This window comes from Melospiza georgiana, chromosome 10, assembly GCF_028018845.1.
Source record: "Melospiza georgiana isolate bMelGeo1 chromosome 10, bMelGeo1.pri, whole genome shotgun sequence".
NCBI lineage: Eukaryota > Metazoa > Chordata > Aves > Passeriformes > Passerellidae > Melospiza > Melospiza georgiana.
Genome location: NC_080439.1, coordinates 3,610,442 through 3,628,461, shown reverse-complemented (window position 1 = coordinate 3,628,461; position 18,020 = coordinate 3,610,442). Strand labels below are relative to the sequence as shown.

The 18,020-nt window shown below is 43.1% G+C and overlaps 1 protein-coding gene across 1 annotated transcript in view; it reads right to left on the bottom strand.

Moving 5' to 3' along the window:
- Positions 1-7,000: 7,000 nt before the first annotated feature.
- The window catches only part of LOC131087754 (multiple epidermal growth factor-like domains protein 6), a 192,240-nt gene continuing 181,220 nt past the window's right edge, over positions 7,001-18,020 (bottom strand). The window contains exons 34-38 of the mRNA XM_058031609.1: positions 16,573-16,701; positions 16,129-16,257; positions 15,310-15,435; positions 12,686-12,814; positions 7,001-12,293 (exon numbers count right to left, since the gene is read on the bottom strand). Coding sequence (XP_057887592.1) covers positions 12,214-12,293; positions 12,686-12,814; positions 15,310-15,435; positions 16,129-16,257; positions 16,573-16,701 — 593 coding nt within the window. The 3' untranslated portion in view covers positions 7,001-12,213. The remainder of the gene's footprint in view (positions 12,294-12,685; positions 12,815-15,309; positions 15,436-16,128; positions 16,258-16,572; positions 16,702-18,020) is intronic.

Below are 18,020 nucleotides of genomic sequence, written 5' to 3'. Positions count from 1 at the left end.
ACATGCCACTGATTCCTCAGGATGTAAGGAAGGGAGATACAGCGCTGGTAACTGCTCTTCCTTGCTGATTTATGAGGTGCAGCTCTGGACAGGATGCTGCCAGCTGAGGCTGTGTGGTGCATGTCAGCTGCAGGATTTAGGGATGACACGTGTCCTGAAGGGAAATGGCTCTGCACTGGGCAGGGATGGTCTGAGCAGGTGTCTTCCATCTCCAGCTTCTGCGGCGAGTCGAGTTATTTGGTCTGACAGCTGCCAAGTGCACATTTAACTGGGTAGGAGAGGGAGTTGGGTGAGCAGAGTAGGGAAGCCTTGCCATGTTCATACAAGATGAATTTCTTTCTGCTACGGTCCCTCCTTATTTTGCGTTTCCTTTCCTCAAACATTTCAATGAACCAAACTCAGGGAAAAGCAACTCCAGGGTCTCATGTGAAAGAGTCACTGGAAATCATTTCTGCACACAAAAATACTCAGGCTTGTAATCAGGGGACAGTAACCTCGTGTGCCAGAGAAGCCACATGATGAGTGTCTGACCTATATCTGAACATGCACAGAATCAGAGAATCATTTAGGCTGGAAAACCCTCTAAGACCATCAAGTCCAACCATGAACCCAGCACTGCCAATTCCACCACAAGCCATGCACCTAAGCATCACATTTACAAGTTATTTGAACAATTCCAGGTGTGGTGATTCTACCACTGCCCTGCACAGCCTCTTCCTATGCCTGACCACCCTTTCAGAGGAGATGTTTTCCCTAATATCCAACAAAAACCTCTCCTGGGCACAACTTGAAGCCATTTCCTCTTGCTATGTCATTCACTACCTGGAACAAAATACCACTTCCCACCTGGGCTCAACCTCCTGTCAGGGATTTGTAGAAAGTGATAAGGTCCCCCTGATGCTCCTTTTCTCCCTACTAAATAACCCTTGCAGGCAGATTCAGCTATCAAACACAGGAGTGGTGAAAAGCCACACCAAAAATAAAAGATTTGTTGAGAAATTGGTCAGAAAAAAAATTTAGAGAATAACAACTGCATAGATCATCTTCCTTGCAAGATATCACACAGCATGTTGGGAACAACTTTCAATGTGTGTGACTGTTTTGCATCTCATGTCTTTTCCACAAGAGTTTTTTTCTCAACGTTATAAAAAAAAGCCCCAAACATCCAACCCCCCACAGTTGTTTGCTCACTGTTTGTAACACTCTGCAACTTTAAAAATTCTTCCTCCCCAGTGCAAACATACTTCCTCAGAGAGGCAGCAGCACAGCCCCGCTAAGATGCTTAAGAGGAGGTCAAGAGAAAAACCATTTACCAGGGGAATCTCTCTCAGCCCTTAACACATTTTTATTGCTACCTATGCACACAGTGCTCTCTCAGAGGCTAGATGAATAAATATGCCTCTTTTGAGCAAACATTTATAATGCTATTTGAACACGGGAGGGGGAAACAGTTTCAGCTTTAAAATGATACTCACACCATGTTTACATTTTTTTTTTCCCAAGCTGCAGTTAAAATGAAACTGTCCAGACAGACATTCAGCATGAGGCTCAGGAAAGCATGTTTCTTTTGGCCCCTTTCACTACAGAATTTCACCTAAAAATGAAATACAAAAGAGTGGGGTTTGGGTGGTGGTGGGGGGGGGGGGGGGAGAAATACAAAAGAAAGATTTGTTTGTAGATGAATTACTCAGTGGAAATTCATCCAAGAACATCAGTGTAATTGCTCATTAATAAGAGAGTTGGAAGATGCTTAAAAATGTTTCTCTTCCTTTGAACTTTCTGCAGCCAAAGAGAGTCCCCGAGCTGGCAATGTATTTGTGCATGGACTTCACTTGGAATGAGGGGGTGCCCCTTTCCTCCTCCTCCTCCATCCCCCAAAACCCAGCAGAAAATGCTCTGATCTGCTTTGGGCTCAGCCCTCAGTTGCAAGGAACTTTCTCATTTTCACCTCTTTGCCACCAAATGTTAAATTCCCGAGACTGGGGAGCAGCCCTCACTTTATCAGATGACGGAGGAGCAGGCCGGAGCTCTGGGCCCTGTCCCAGCAGCATTCCTGATGCCGGTTTGAAGAGGACTCCTCACACACCGAAAGTTAAGGAGCTCTGAAGGGCTTTGCTGGCCGGGGCTGGAGCAGGGTAATGAGCCCCTGTAAGGATCCCTGTTCCCTGAGCTGTGAGAAACTTCAAATCCCACTGACTTCACTGGCACTTCAGGGCACTCAGCACCTCCCAAGATTAATTCCTCAGGCAGGGAGAGGTCTAGGAACATATATATTAGAGCACTTTACGTCTTCAGCTGCAGTAGGGCTCTCTCTGGTGAGCCTGACAAAGGACAGATTATATATTATGCCGTGCCATAAACTTCAGCAATCTAAGAATTCTGAAAATACCCCGTTCTATTACTCTCCTCGCTTTGACATGAAATATTAAACACCGCTTACCAAAGTGATGTTATTGAACACAGATGTCTGCTATCACATTCAAATTGTTCAAGTCAATCTGGGTTTATATATTTTCTTTACTTAAGCGTTTGTATAAACCCAAGTGTGCCCTGACAGTAATGATTTCACAATATACTATATTCAATTAAGGAGACAAATATGCATTTACATTTTTACTGAACTTGTTTCACACACACACTCACAGGATCCAGCTCCAACTTATTTTTGACATTTGGTGGAAAATAAAGGAATAGAAAGGGTGCCACCTACTGAGTTGCTCAAACATTTTTGGAGGCCAAAAAAAAAAAAATCTGTGCAAATTACCAATATGCTCATTCCAGTTAAAAATAAACAAAGCTTCAAGCTATATTTGTAAGCCTGTGGGAACACAGCCATAGGGAGTGTTCTGGTTATCAAATCACTCAGTGACTGGAGCTCTTACCAGGGTGTAGGAAACTCCAGTCCAGCTCCCCTTGACTCCCAGCAGGTTTGAATCCACCTATTCCTCTGGAAAACCCGAGCAAAGTGAATCAGGCTGTGTTGTGGCAGTCCATGAATATATTTTGCAAGCAATTGTTTTCCAACAAGTGAGAATCCAGCAGTGCTGCACCCAACAGGAGCTGCTCTGTGGGACCCACATCAATGACCAACCCGACAGGAATTGGGAAGGTCTGCTGTCAAGTAGCTCCTGAACTCCATCAGGGCAGATGAAATGTAGGCAGATATCTAAATTTACTAGCTGAAAAGGTGTATCAAGGCTCAAGAATGAAGACAGGCTCTCAGTACCACTTCAAAAGCCAACGTCCCTTTCTGACATCCATCAAGGCACAGCCTTGTCTTTGGGATCCTGCAGAGTGAGGCAGAAATATTGGAGGTGTTGTGCCAGCGCTGCAGTTTCCTCACTTGGGAGGGATAAACTATCAAAATAAGCTGCTATGTTGCCTTGATATCAGGCAGAGAAGCTGCAATTTGTGGGGTTTTGTCAGTTGTAAAGGTCAGCCTCATCAGCTTTGACATCCACAAGGGGAAGCCAAGCAAGAGCTCTGTAAATACACCTTGAGGCAGGAAGATCACACCTGTGGTAAATCACGAAGTTTTATCTGGTCTGAAGCAAGTGACAAAGCAACACCTTGGTGGGGATGGGGAATTAGAAACAATCTTCCTGACTGGCCACCAACACTGCTCTCCTTCATCCCCCACAGCAGCCTCTGTGCAGAAAAGTTGGGATGCGCCTGCCATGAGTAATTTGTGGTTTAACTTCCTTCCACAAAAGACAAAAATCATGCTGATTTTCTTTGGAAAAGTTGTAGCTACGACTGAGAGAGCCCCAGCCTTTTGTTCGTCTTGATGGCACACAGAGCCCTCACCAGACCTGCAGATGTGCAGCTGTATCTTGGTCTTGGCACAAGCAGGCAGACCAGAGGTTTCCACAGTTAGTTTGTATTTAATATCTGCCACTTTCTTGTTGTCGGGGACTGGTGCAGCAATTAAATACTTGGGAAAATAATTGTGAAACATTAACAGGTCCTTATTGTTAACAGGTATTTCTGGCAGAGGTTCCTTCAGGGCAGCTTGGACAAGGCACTCTGGTGGAGTTGGCAATGGCATTTTTTCCCAGAGGGACCTTCAAACTCTCTTGTGTGGGGCTTTGTTTTGCTGGCAGCAGAAACCCAGCAAGAAAACCAGTTTTCAATAACCTCCTTCATGCCCACTCAAAGTAAAACATTAATTTATTGGTCATGATGCTTTCCACATCTCCCCTGCCTTGGCACGTGATGCTGCAGCACCATTTATGTACTCGAGATAACAAGGGCTGCAAATCCATCCCTGCTCCAGCTCCTCAAGGGTCCAGGGGCTTTCTGCTTGCACAAGCCCTGACTGAGACATGCATCAAAATAGATTTCTACTGCTGAAATCATCCTGTCCCACGTGCTTACAGGAATTTTTGGGATTTTCCTCAAAGGAGGCAGCCCTGTCTCTCTAGAGGACCTTGTGTGGTGGCTGGGGTTCTTCATATATTTTTTAAAAAAAGCCAAGGCTTCTTATTTTTTTTTTTAAGCTAGAAATAAAAAATGAGAGAAAATCCACCGCAAATTCAAATACTTTTGCACCAAATCACACATCTTGTTATCCTTTGTAGAGAGCACATTATCAGAGCAGTGACGCTGAACTACCAAATCAATCTTTAAAGCTTCTCCCCAGCTAACACCCCACAGCAAAAGAGTTTGCAGCAAGAAACCAAACCCACCCAGCCCCTCCCAATGCTCTTTTCAAAGCCGTAAAGATTTCCAGGTGCTTGACATCCACGTTAACTTTTTAAGTAATAAAACTTGAGCAGAGGATTCCCGTTGGATCAGAGGGGAGGCTTTGCTACAACAATAGCTCTGCTGGCAAACTGACTCCTTTCAACACATTCTTGAGTTTGTATTTTAAGTGGTTTTGCCACATTGGCAGCCAAAAATAACTATTTTCTGATCAAATTCACTGGTCCTTGTAAAATATTTTAACATGCTAACTATGACCATGAGCAGTTCTAATAGCCTTTCAAGCTGCCTGTTCAGACCTCTTACTTTTGAGAGGGTGAAGGGCTCCACAAAAGGCTCCAGCAGAGTGATGCCATCCATGGCTGCTGCTCCTGCAGCATTCCCAGCCCTCATTTCCCAGGGATACAGCCCCTGTTTAATGTGATGCTATTTGCTGCTCTGTATTTCATACTTACCCTTCATTTAAAGTAATAATTAAGAGCAGCCTTCCCCTGTGCCTGGTAGTGCAAGGCCAAGATCCACAACAGCTACCACAGCTGAAATGTCAGGGAAAAGGGGGAAAGAGCAAATGGACAGGCAGAAGTTGCCACACAGTCTCCACTTGTACCAATCTTGCTCTTTGATGATGATGTACAGCAAGAAGTCTTAATGCGGTTCTTAGAAGAGAAATAAATCATTTAAAAACTGGGATTTCTGGTTGAAAAAAGCCTCCTTCAGCTGCAAAAATCAGAGAATTTTCATTAAGTCACTTTGTAAGTAATTTATGGTACTTTAAGACTTACCAAGTAACAGAGAAATGACAGGCTGGGAACTCAAACTCCCATTTGAGTGGGAACAGGGCAGAACCTGTGGCACATGGGGCATTTCCACCCCAAACGTGGCTCCACTTACCCAGCCAGCATGAGCCCAGTTCACAGCGCTGCTCCCACTGGGAAGGCTCCATGGGCACCTCCAAAAAGCTGAAACAACCCCTGGGTTTCCGGATGAACCAAGGGCTTGTAGGCAGAAAGAAAACAAAGTACAGAACCCACTCCAAATGGCAAAACTGCAGCTTTTGAACCTCTTTAAAAGGTAGGAGGCCAGTGAGGTCACCTGAGCAGGTGGATCTCAGTAACCATGGGCCAACATGGTGGTCTTGGATAACAGACCTTAATTAATTAATTAGTTATCACCAGGGGGAGAAGCGAGCACATGCCTTAAATCAGGATATTACATCTGGATGGGAAAAAAAACACCCAGTAGACGATGGCATGAAGCATTTAAGCATTAACTATAATATCTACACCACATGCAGCTTCTCAAGATGTTTTGCTGTCATCAGCTTAGTAGAAGATAAAGATTTATTGGGCTATTACTGAAAAGGAAGCTAGATACTGCCAAATGGCACGGACAGTTAGATGACTACTTGCTGACATCTTTATTCATATATAAAACAACACAACTGAGTTGTGTTTTCTTTAACAACCATGCTTGAAGGAATCAACAAAGAAGTGCCTTATCATACAGCACTTTTAAGTCATTTTTAAACCATTCAAGGGGTTTGGATGGTTGTTTTAATTGCGTGCATACAGAATATTCTATGAGCACCCCATGAACTTCTGGTGCTGAGTAAAAGAAGAGATAAGCAGTGCTGGCTGCAGATGGGGGTGATGATTTCTGAAGGTGCTGAGGGACAATCCCATGGAACAGTGCTCCCTGGACACAGTCACAAGGTCACTCTGGTCCCACATATCTCATATATCAGAAGAAAAACCTTTACTGTGAGGGTGGTGAGGCACTGGCAAAGGGTGCCCACAGAAGTTGTGGCTGCCCCACATTTAGTTGGGAATAAATGGTCCCTTCCAACCCAAACCATTCCATGATTTATGAACATTTCAACCGCTGCAGAGGCACGGCTTTTTAAAGGTTTATAACACAGATCAATGCTAACTCTGCCGAGGCTGAGAATATTCTGGTTTAATATTCCATGCCTAGTTTTTGATCAGCTTTTAACAGCAATCTGAGAGGTTAAAATCAACATGATATGTTGATATTATGGGATAACATCAACAGCTTCTTAGAATACTATGAATACGGCTTCTAATAAAGAAATTACTGGATAAGTTGCAAGGATTATAGAATTATTTTTAGAACATATGTCAAAAAGATGACAAACCAAATGAACTTAATTATTCTGTTCCTTGTTGAAAACTGCAGGAAGAGTGAAGTAAATCACGCCAGACAGAACCCTGCAGCATTACACAGCTCGACTCAAAATGTTTGCCCTGAAATTTCAAAAGGAATCCAAGCCTGCTCTCCCAGAAAGCAGCAAGCAGAGCTGCCCACTTTTTCTCTGACAGCTTGATCTACCATTCCCCCTTTGTTACACATTTTGAATTCAATTTAGCCTGCTACTTCCAATTAACCAGCGCACTCTTACTGCATTATTCGGCATTAAGCAGGCACACATGTTCCTCCAGCTCCTGCCAATGTGAGCAGACAATACCCTGAAGGTGAACCAGGCAGTTTGCTGGCAGAGCTGGGCTCTGGGAAGTGCCCAAGCAGGCTGATGGGAGGCTGCAGGTGTGTGGTTTCAAATGCCTTCAAAGTGCTCCGTGCCCAAGTCTTCCCAAAATGTTGCACTTCACAACCATCCTCTCCCAGCGAGATTTATGCTGTGTTTTGAATATTTCCAATACTCTGGAGTGCCAGAAAGCTCCATTTGTCAGGCTCAGTCACTGGCCAGGTTGCCCTGGTCAGGGATCATATACAAACCCATTTGGGCACAGGCCATTATTTATTCTATACAAACTACCAAAAGCAGGTGTGATTTCAGCCTGTTTGCTCTGGATGTCAATTAGTTCGGTAGAATAAAATCTCATCCACAACATAAGCCTGTTGCTTCAAAACTAGCAATGAGGGAAAATCAAGACCAGGTTTTAATGACATGTTTATATATAAAAAAAAATCAGCATCCTTTCACTACAACACGTCTACAACAGAAAGTACAGTACAAACCCGAGATACATCCCACACATTTCTTGAAGAGGGATTACAAATTCACAGAGACATAATATTGCTATGCAAGTGCTTATTAAAAGCAATAAAAAGAACAGAACGAACAATTTATGCTCTACAAGGCTGAGATTTGGTGTTTACTGCTGGCAATTGCTTTACACAGTGTCAGAACTTAAAGCTGTGACCTTGCAAAAGAATTACTGGGCACAGTTGCAGCCCATGCAGGGAGCTACTCAGGTCAACCTGAGGGAAAGTCCTCAAAAATGTGGGGGCTGAGGAGGTTTCTAGCCTAAATATAAAAATATTAACACAAGAATGGGAGGATGGAGGCTTCTTGGTCCACCAGCACTCTCAAAGATTGTTCCTGAGCTTTACTTTGCTCTGATAAGAAGCTGAATTCTAACAGAGTCACCGTTTGATCTGCACACTGAAGCCACGATGGCTCCCAAATGTGTCTTTGCCTCTTCTGGGAAGGACATGAAGGTATTATTTCCATGTTTGTCCCGTTGGCAACTCCTGACACTGTACTGGTTATTACTTACACAAACAGAAACCTGAAGCCAATCAAAATAATATGGTTGGCAAGGAATCTGGGCAAACTTTAATAGCTATGGTTCTTCAACATAAAAAGGATAAAAGTAGAATAATAATTTTTGGCAGGGGAAGCGGGGAATTTTTTAAATTCTGATTGTTTTCCTATGAGGATAGTGTTAGTGAAGTCTAACTTAAAACATGCTGTTCTGGTTTCATGAATTCACAGCGAGCGAGGTTCTGCTGGGCCCACTGAGTTACACTCAGCTCCTTCCCTCTCCTGCTGGAGTTATCTGGAGCTCACAAGGTAGGAGAGGGGGGTTTGGCACGGGAGCTGCACGGCTGAAATAATTCCAATGTCCTTCTGAAAGGAGTTATCTGCACGTGCAAGTGCTCTCTCTGCAAGGAAGCGTAATTAACTTCAGCCTCCTGGGAAACAGGGAGCCAGCCTTCACCAAGATGGACATCAATTCAACTATAAACCCCACTCTCACTGAGATTTTCGCTTCCACTTTCAACAAGCCCCAGCGCTGTGCTCAGGACTGCATCAGCCTGACACTCCTTCACTGGAATCTGACGAAGCAAATAAGCAGAGTTGTGTTAATTTAGTAGCAACTACACTCACTTGCCGCAAAATTAATCCCTGGAAAAGCTGATTTTGTCAGTTTTCCATTAAAAAATTCCATCCTGTCTAATAAAGACTATTTTTTAGGCAAAGAATTAGGTAAATCTGTTAAATTGTAGTAAGGAGCAGAATCAGAACAGTAATATCAGAAGCAAGGAAACTTCCTTAATTAGTAGTTCATAATGTAAAGTTGTGGCTCTTCTAGAAAACAAAGTCCTGTAAACATTTTCTCTGCCTTATGAAAAAAATAAGAACCAAGATAAGACATTCCAACTATCTCAATCAAAACTTCTCTTTTAACATTTTTGAAATCTTTAATTCTGATTTTTACCTGTATATGACTGTACTTAGTTTTGGAACAAAAAGTCATGCAGAGCCACAAATCAGAAGGGTCTGTTTGATGGCACTGAACTTCTATTCCAAAGGTAATAACATAAAGAAGCTAAGAAGCATTTTGAATTAAAAAGTCTATTGCATATGGAGTATGAATTGGCATTTTTTGATTTAAGAAAAGTTTGCTGAAATATTTCCCAAAGCAGATCTACTTGGGCCTCTTAATTCATTGGCAAAGACTCAGTATCAGTCATTTAAAATATGTGTTTCATCATGTACCTAAAACAGTGACATCCTTTAAAAACACGTAATACAAAAATCTTTTATTTCCTTATACTACATATTTACAATTCTATTATCAAGGTACTGTGGAAAATGTAAACAAGAATACATGGGTGTAAATAATATGGCTTGAGAAAGGTTTGCCCTTTGATTAGCTGCTCAAATCACACATCAATCTACAAAAATAAGAGCAAAACAGTACATTTGATATATTCTGCTGTCTGACAGCAGTGTAAAGGGTTTTATGTGCTGAGTAACCACACCAGCCTCTGGGCAGCTGGAAGGAACTGGAATGTCTGAGGTACTGGAATGTGGCCAGTGGATGGGCTGTCCTCAGAAGAGAAGACCAAGGCTGTAGCCAACTACCCCATGGGGGCTGTGGGGAGAGGAAGCCAAAGGCTCCTCAGAGATCCACTCTGAAAGGATGAGAACCAGTGGAACAAAGATGGAACGGAAGAAATTCTGATTAGAAACCAGGGAGAAAAAAAAAAAAAAAAGGAAGAAAATGAAATCTCCACTAGGACAGGTTCAAAGAGGTGGTGGGATCTCCATTCTTGGACATAATTCAAAACTAGGAGGGATGAATCTCTGAAATTTGACTTTAACGATGAAACTCTGACCCATTTGACTCTGAAGTTGATCAGGCTTTAAAGGGAAGCTCAGACCTTCAGAGGTTTTCTACAGCTTTACTCATTCAATGATTCTACAAAAAAAAAAATCTTAAGTTCAGTGCGATACTTGCACTGCTGTTGTGTTTAGCTCTGCAGTAAATGCAAGGCTAAGACCAAGATATGCCAACTGCTAAACTTGAATTGTTCTTCTCCAGCAGTTCCTGAGATTATATCTCATGGTCTCACAGGAGATTTACCTTACAGGTCCCCGTTCAGTGAAACTGCCCCAAACTCACACAATTGTAGGATCAGACCCAGGACATCACACCTCCAAAAGAACATTTAAAATATCACTGCCTTGCTGAGAGTCACACACTTCTGGGACCATAATTCTGCCACATTTACATTGAATGAACTTTCCAGTGACATTCATTGAGCTCTACAGAAGAAATTAAAAGGGATCATCATCAGCCTCAGTGATTTTCTGGCTGGAAGCACAGTTAGTTAATTAATTTTGACACATTCACAAATACCTTTACTTTCAATACCTACAAAGTGATGAATAACAACAATAAGACTTCCATGAAGTTTGGAAAACACCTCCTAAAACTGTATTGCCTCCCGTAGATGACAATTTGAAATAAACTCCCAGGGGAGCAAGTGTCATTTGCTTTGGCCTGGACAGTCATTGACTGCAGATTTGTTTAAGACTTGGGGTGAACCATGGGAGAAAATTGTTGCCTCACCTTCCCATCCAACCTCCTGGATGCTGCTTCACCAACTCATCACTTACCCAACCACAACAACAAATTTCTTCAAAAATCCCAAGCTGCCATCAAGTTATTGTCATTTTGTCTCTTGCAAAACAAAACCCTGCTCTTGCAGAGCTGCAGTTTGCTCTGGTGGAGAATGGAGTGTCAGCACAAGAGCTGGAACTGCCCATACTCTGTGCCTACCATGGTCCTGATGCCCCTTCTTGAGTGCACTTTTGATACAGTCAGAATCAAGTGGTTACTACACAGACTTTGTAACTTCTAACCTAAAGAGAAGTATAAAGAGGCACTCTGAAATCGTTTAGTCTGGTTAACAGAATATTAAAATACAGAACATACATTTCTTTATAATTACATAGTCCTATATCAAAGGAAAACCTGCCTAAACAGACAAAATAGCACCAAAATGTCTCTGCTCTATGAGGTGACCACCAGCACCTGAACGGGAGCAGGACTGTTGCGAGATGACTTGATAGAAAACAAATTGCTCAATACAAACACAAACCCCAGAGACAGTATCTTTAAGCATCTCTCCTTGCTTACAATTCGCTTTCTCCATTCAAGATAAAACCTTCTCTGCATTAGCAGATACTGTTTGATGAGAAGTGCTGCACAGTTTGGCTTGACAACCCACTGAGAAATTCATCTGGCAAGATGTGAGAACACAGGGTGCCAGGAGAGTCTGGCAGATGACACCACGCTCTTTGGAAGACAGATTCAGACAGAGACCTTCCAATCAGTCAAACCACACCAGAAATGCAGAAGATGCTCTTAAATAAATTAACAGCGTGTTGAGGACTCTTGTTGGATTGTAGCACATTCTTCTTCAGCTGCAAGTTCAAAATTAGACTGCATGCTTCTCTAGAACACACCACGTTATTCAAAGAGGAATTAACTTGATAAATCCCTCTAGTTTCTGTGCAATGTGATTTTGCAATGAATCCGTAGAGAAATAATCTGTGGAATACTCTTCAAACTTGGTGCTGGTTGTCAAGTGGGTTTAGAAAGTCCCTGATAGGGAGTGTGGCTCATTCCATGGTGATGTGTTACATGCAGCTTATCCTGATACTCTTTGGAGCTGCTCTGATTAAAAACATGTCCAGGCTTTCAAGAAATGAATTATATTAATACCAGAAAGAATGTCCAGAGTAGATTAATGGAGGGGCAAGAGGCTAGGAATGAACACATGAAACAGATTCAACTCTTTAAAAGGATCCAGCTACTAAATGGCCTCTGTAGTCTTCCATAAGAAGTGTGAATACTTCAGTACAATTCAAGCTGAATTGAATAACTGTTTTCATATCCAAATTCAAATACCGTCTGTGCATATAAAACAGTTCATTTATTAGTCCAAATGTTACTGTTGTAGAGCTCTTGGAAAAATACTCCCTCTTTCTTGAGCTTGTTCTTCATAAAAAGGAAGCTTTGGAAGGCCACCTAGAGAATTAAGTAGAAACATGGTTTCAGGTCCATATAACCTAATACTGAAATATTATATAGATTATACAATTTACACTTAAATAATTCAATCAATGGTAGCCTTGAAAAGAAGGTAGAGGAGGGAGTTACAGCGGCCTCCTCACAGAGGCAGAGGGCAGGCAAAACTATAAAACACCTCTAAATCAGAAGGTTCCCAAAGTTTTTCCTAAACTAAAGGAGGAATTGTGATTACACCACAACCGAGAGGAAACTTTCCCTCCGCACTCTATTTCATTAAGAAGAGAAATTACCCAAACAACTTAACGAGTTGACCCTCCCATCCAAACAGACCACCAGCACAGCCAGAGGTGTTTTCCCCCCCAGGGAAGGCTGCACCCCAGGCTGGTTACCTTCAGTGCAGGTTGGGCCCCTCCAGGAGCTGGGGCAGGCACAGTTCCCATTGCGGGGATCGCAGCGGGATCTGCCGCCGCACTGGCACCGCAGCGAGCAGCCAGGGCCGTACCTGTCTGCCCTGCACCCTGCAAGGACAGGAGGGTTTGGGGCACGGGGAGCACTCCTGGCAGCCTCCCCCTGCTGTGGGATCAGGAAGCTGCTCAGACACCCACATCTGTTCACGTTCAAGCGCGACATTTGGGAAAGCGCGGCAGTCGTCGAGTTTCGTCTGCCACACGCCCTGCCCAAGCTGCAGCCCAGCTGTCCCCAAGAGTTCCCAGAATGGAAATCATTGCTGGTGTGAAAACAGGGGTTGACAGCCCAACAGAGAACATCTTGGGATCTGCTCAGGAAAGTTGCTGTCAGCATCCTGGATCCACACTATCTCCTGCCCCTGTCCCTCCTGCGTGGCTGGGCTGTCAGTACGTGCTGGGCAAGAGCCTTCCCCCACAGAATGTGACACTGAGAATTAAATCATTTTATAGATTCTCATGTCTTGCACAATTCTGCTACATCCTGGCAAATTAAACTCACTAAAAAAAAAAAAAATCTCACTTCCAAATGCAAATACATTCATACCTAGGCTGGTAAATCCTCACTGCAATTTTTTAAGCATCAGAGGACAGGCAGGAAAGGAAAATGAGCAGCAGGGTCGCAAGGCAGGGTGTGAAACACACAGCAAACAATGCCCCTCTCTCCCTCACCTCTCTGAAAACCCTGTAAGCAGGGAATTTGCCTTCTCCCATGAGCACCCTCAGGTAAATAAAGCTCTGCTGAGCCCTGCAGCCCCAGCACGTGGGAGAACTCGCCCCGTGCGCTCCGAGCTTGGCCTTTTCAATTAGGAAATGTTATGAGAAAAGGTCTCCCCAAACACCTCTGGACCTGATTTTAATTTATGTAATACCCCATTTTCATGTTAATAACAATGTGTATTTAAGACATCTGTTTGAAAGTCTGCAATGTTAATTTACCACAGAAAAAGAACGCCCATAAAAGTCTGTTATATTCTCTCTCTTTTTTTTTTTTTTTTTAATTAACATTTTGCCTGTTTAATGGGTGCTTTACCAGAGTTCAAATTAAAATCAGGCCTTTTATCTTTATGGCTGCTGCACAGTCACAGCTGCTCAGAGTTATATCACAGATGAACTGAGCCTAATTGAAAATAAAAATGCAAATAAAACCTACCCCATAACAGCTTTTCATGGATGGGGGCTACCCTAGCTGATTTAAGAAAAATAAAAATGACTCGCAGAGTTTGTGAGGAAGAAAACCTCAATTCCCATTTTTGGTGCTGAACTTCCCCCTTGCGTTCCACTTCTGCCTAAAGTTTTACTGGAAAGGCCCAGGGACACCCAGGGCTGTGTGGGCACTGAGGGTGGCTCAGGTTCCCACTGGAGCAGTGCTGCAGACTGAGAGATTCATTTCCTGACCACAGGACATTGCCCAGAGGGAAACAAATGATTTTCCATTTTAGTTTTGCAAGTTGCACTAATGCTTAAGCTCACAGCAATTTGTATTAATAACAGCCTGCTTAAATCTATTTCTGCCCCATCCTAGAACAAAAGGAGAAATAATTTTCCCTTTGTGCTCCAGGGGGTCAGGAGGATTGTGGCTCCTGGTGAAGCTCCACAGCAGCACATGGATGTTCACTCCTTTTACCTTGCTTGTCATAGCATTGGGATTACAAATGTTTTCTGACTCTCAGTTAAACCACTGCATTTCCTTTAACTCCAGTGATTACCCTAAAACTGCTCCATCATAATCACAGAATCGCAGAACAGCTTGGGTTAGACGGGACCTTTAAACTCTGCTGGTTCCAACCACAGGCATGGGAGACTTTTCACCAGACCAGGCTGCTCCAAGCCCTGTCCAACCTGGCCCTGAGCTCTGATCAGAGCCACAGCTGTGACCAGAGACTGGCTCAGGATCTGCCACTGCTGCCTCTCAACCCCGCACCCAACCCCACCAGGGTACAGCAGTGGGACTGGTTTTGCCTTCAGGAAAAATTCCTCACCTATTTTTATATCCTTGTTGCAGAAGAATTCTGCTCCTGTGGGCCAGCACACACCCAAGTGCAGCCTGTGCTGCAAAGGAGGGAATTACATTTGGGTTAAAAGTCCCTGGGCTGCTGCAGCTCCACACCCTTATCTGTGGGGATTTCAGGAGAAGCAAATCCAGAGCTGGACATACTCCTGCATTGGTCTGGAAAGGGTCACAAGCATCAGTGTGACAAAGCACACAGCAAGTGGAGCCCCTGGTGACCAACTGCACCCTCTGGAGTCTTCCCCACCACATTTGTAAAGTTTCTTGGTCTATTCTTCCTGTGTTCTCCAAAACTCAAGGCAAATGACATTTTACAGCTGACCCATAAACAGTTTTCCTATCAGGATATCAATTTAAATATTGATTAAATCAAGAGGTTCAAGCCTGCTGATAAAGGTGTTGATAACCACAAAGAGCAATTTTCTACAAACAATGTGTTCTTCAACACCAGCAAATGTCCTTTTACACTTATTCAGAAGCCAACAGGTCAGAGTGGTTTAACAATTTACAGTCCAGCCCTTAAAAATATTGCCCTTACCAATGTCACACTTGTCTCCAGTCTTCCCAGGTGGGCAAAGGCACTTCCCAGTCTCTGGATCACAAGGAGCATCTCCACAGTCACACTGATGCTGGCACCCCTCACCAAACCAGCCCCTGGCACAGCCTGACAGCAAGAGAACACTTTAGATGCATGTTTGAGTGGCAAGATGTACAATAAACCCAGAGTTTTCCCAGGATGTCTCAGGGGAAAGCTCATAAATGAAATCGGTGTAAATGCCAAGTTTAATGAAGAAATCAAACATAGTGGAATGGGCACATTATTTATACGAGCTCTCCTTCTGTTGGGGTTGTCTAATCTAAGTTCTCAAAGGTATCTGTAAATCTGTCCCAGAAATGTAGCTGGCACTTATTTTTATTTTTAATTAGAACTCTCTAGAAGACCCCTCCGTAACACTCAACAGGTTTGACATGCACCTATTTAATAATCTTATTTGGAGTTTTAGAAGCAAATTTAGAATCAGTAAAAGGGACTTATTTTTAATAAATGGCATGTGGAACTCATTGTTGCAAGACATCACGGAGACCAGGACTTTCACTGTATTAATTGGAACCAGAGTAGTTAATTTATAAGGGAATGGGAACACCCAGCTGTAGAACAGGAAATCTGTCCCAAATTCAGTGTTTCAGGATATTCATTAAGCTCAAAATATGGAAGAAGTGGCTCTCAACAAATATTTCAGTAATTATATGATGTTTTTTACAATGAGTTCTGCTTTTGGGATTTTTTGGTGGTTTTTTTTTTTTCTTTTTTATTTTCCTTTTTCTTTTTTCTTTCCCATCAGAGGTGTACCAGTACCTTTTTCACAGAGCACACCATGGTAACCCAAAGGACAAAGGCACTGTCCTGTCACTGCATCACAGCTTGCTCCATTTTTACAGGCACAGGCCTGAAGACAGCCCAGCCCATAAAATCCAAGGGGGCACCCTGAAAAATTAAAATGAAGAAGGTTCATGGAGAAAATCATACACACCATTAAAACCCTCTGTATTCTCTGTGACATTCCCTGGCAGCCAACAAAAAATTGTATTTATCCTTATATCTTATAACGCCATGGGCTGTTAAACTTGTACCATCCAGCATCAGAGACATGCAAGATCTGGAAGGAGGTGGATGATTTGGGACATGCCAAAATTTTAACTGAACCAGTGAGGTGTTTCTTGACTCCTCTGAAGCCCCAAACCTGTGAAAATTACCAATTATTACCAACCATTACCAATTACCCCGAGTGCCTGCACTTACTGTGCTCACAGGAGTGTCCGTAGAAGCCCTCGGGGCAGCTGCAGCACCCTGTGAACCTGTCACAGGTGCCATTGTGCTGGCACAGGCAGTCCAGGGAGCAGCCTGCCCCATACTTTCCTGGCAGGCACTCTGCTGGCAGGACATGGACAGAAAAACAAACAAAAATCACTGCCCTCACCCAGAAAAGCTGATATGTGATAGATTGCATTGCCAAGAGATGATACCCAAAGAGTAATTTACAGACCAATGAATATTTGTTATGAAGACACAGGATTTCTGCACAACTATGATGCGTTTACATACTTTGGTGAGAAATCTTTTATATTATATAGATGTTTGAACAGCAATTTCCTCACTTTTAACAGTCTGCCTTTTCCAATTTCTCTCTTCACAGACTCGATGCTGAACCCACACCATGTGTTGTAAAGCCTTGTAGTGAATAGCATAAATTAGATTTTCTTTTTTCTTTCTTTATCTACAGCAATATTTTCTTTTAGGCACTTAAAAAGTGTGAAAGAAAACATGAAGCTTTTCCTCCTCTGTGTTATCATTGGAGTTCACACTATTCAAATTCCTAATAAAACCAGGAGGATCTTTTTCACACATAGCAACAGTCTGTCCATGTATAATGAGCTATCTGCCTTTACAGAACTAAACACGTCTCAAATTACTGAAAGGCAAGTCATGCAGAAGGGACTGTGCCAATATAATTAACCTCAGCATCATCTCTGAATAAGTTAACTTCCCACTGCTGGGATAATTTGAATCTGGGCAGACGAACTTAAATGAGCGTGGCCGTCCAAATAATCAGACTGAGAACTCTGCAAATGCCAGACAGGATCTTCCAGGAACATCATATCTAAGCTCTATTAAAAGGATGCCTGATTAGCTGTCTTTGATTTCCAGTCACAACACACTCAAACCCACACTGCTGTGGAGATCAAGACTCAATTTTCCAATAATTTCACTCCCTCTGTCAAAAGATAAATAGTGAAGCTCTCTCTAGTGATACAACACACAGTTCCTTATGCAGTGTGTGCATGTCTGCCTCCTGTGCTCCACTCTAGAGATGTTTTATCTATGAGATACACCCATAACCCACTTCTCCATGTGGGGCTACCTGCAGCACTCTGCTGAGCCTTGGCAGCCCCAACTCATTCTATGGGTGACTACAGGAACAGGCAAATGGAGATGACCACAGGTGGCCTTTGCTAGGTCATCCAGACATTGGTTAACTGCAAATGTTTTAGAGCCTGTGCCCAGAGAGCATTCACTGCCCACTGAATCCTCACAGCACTCACTCTGTGAGCAGCTGCATCTTTCCTGTCCTCCCTGCTCCTCCTCTGCACACATGCATGGCAGGGCTCTGACTCTCCTCAGATGCAGAGTGGAACAGCTGCATCTCAGAGTGCTGCTAAAAAGTGTCATTTCTAGATGACACTTTTACA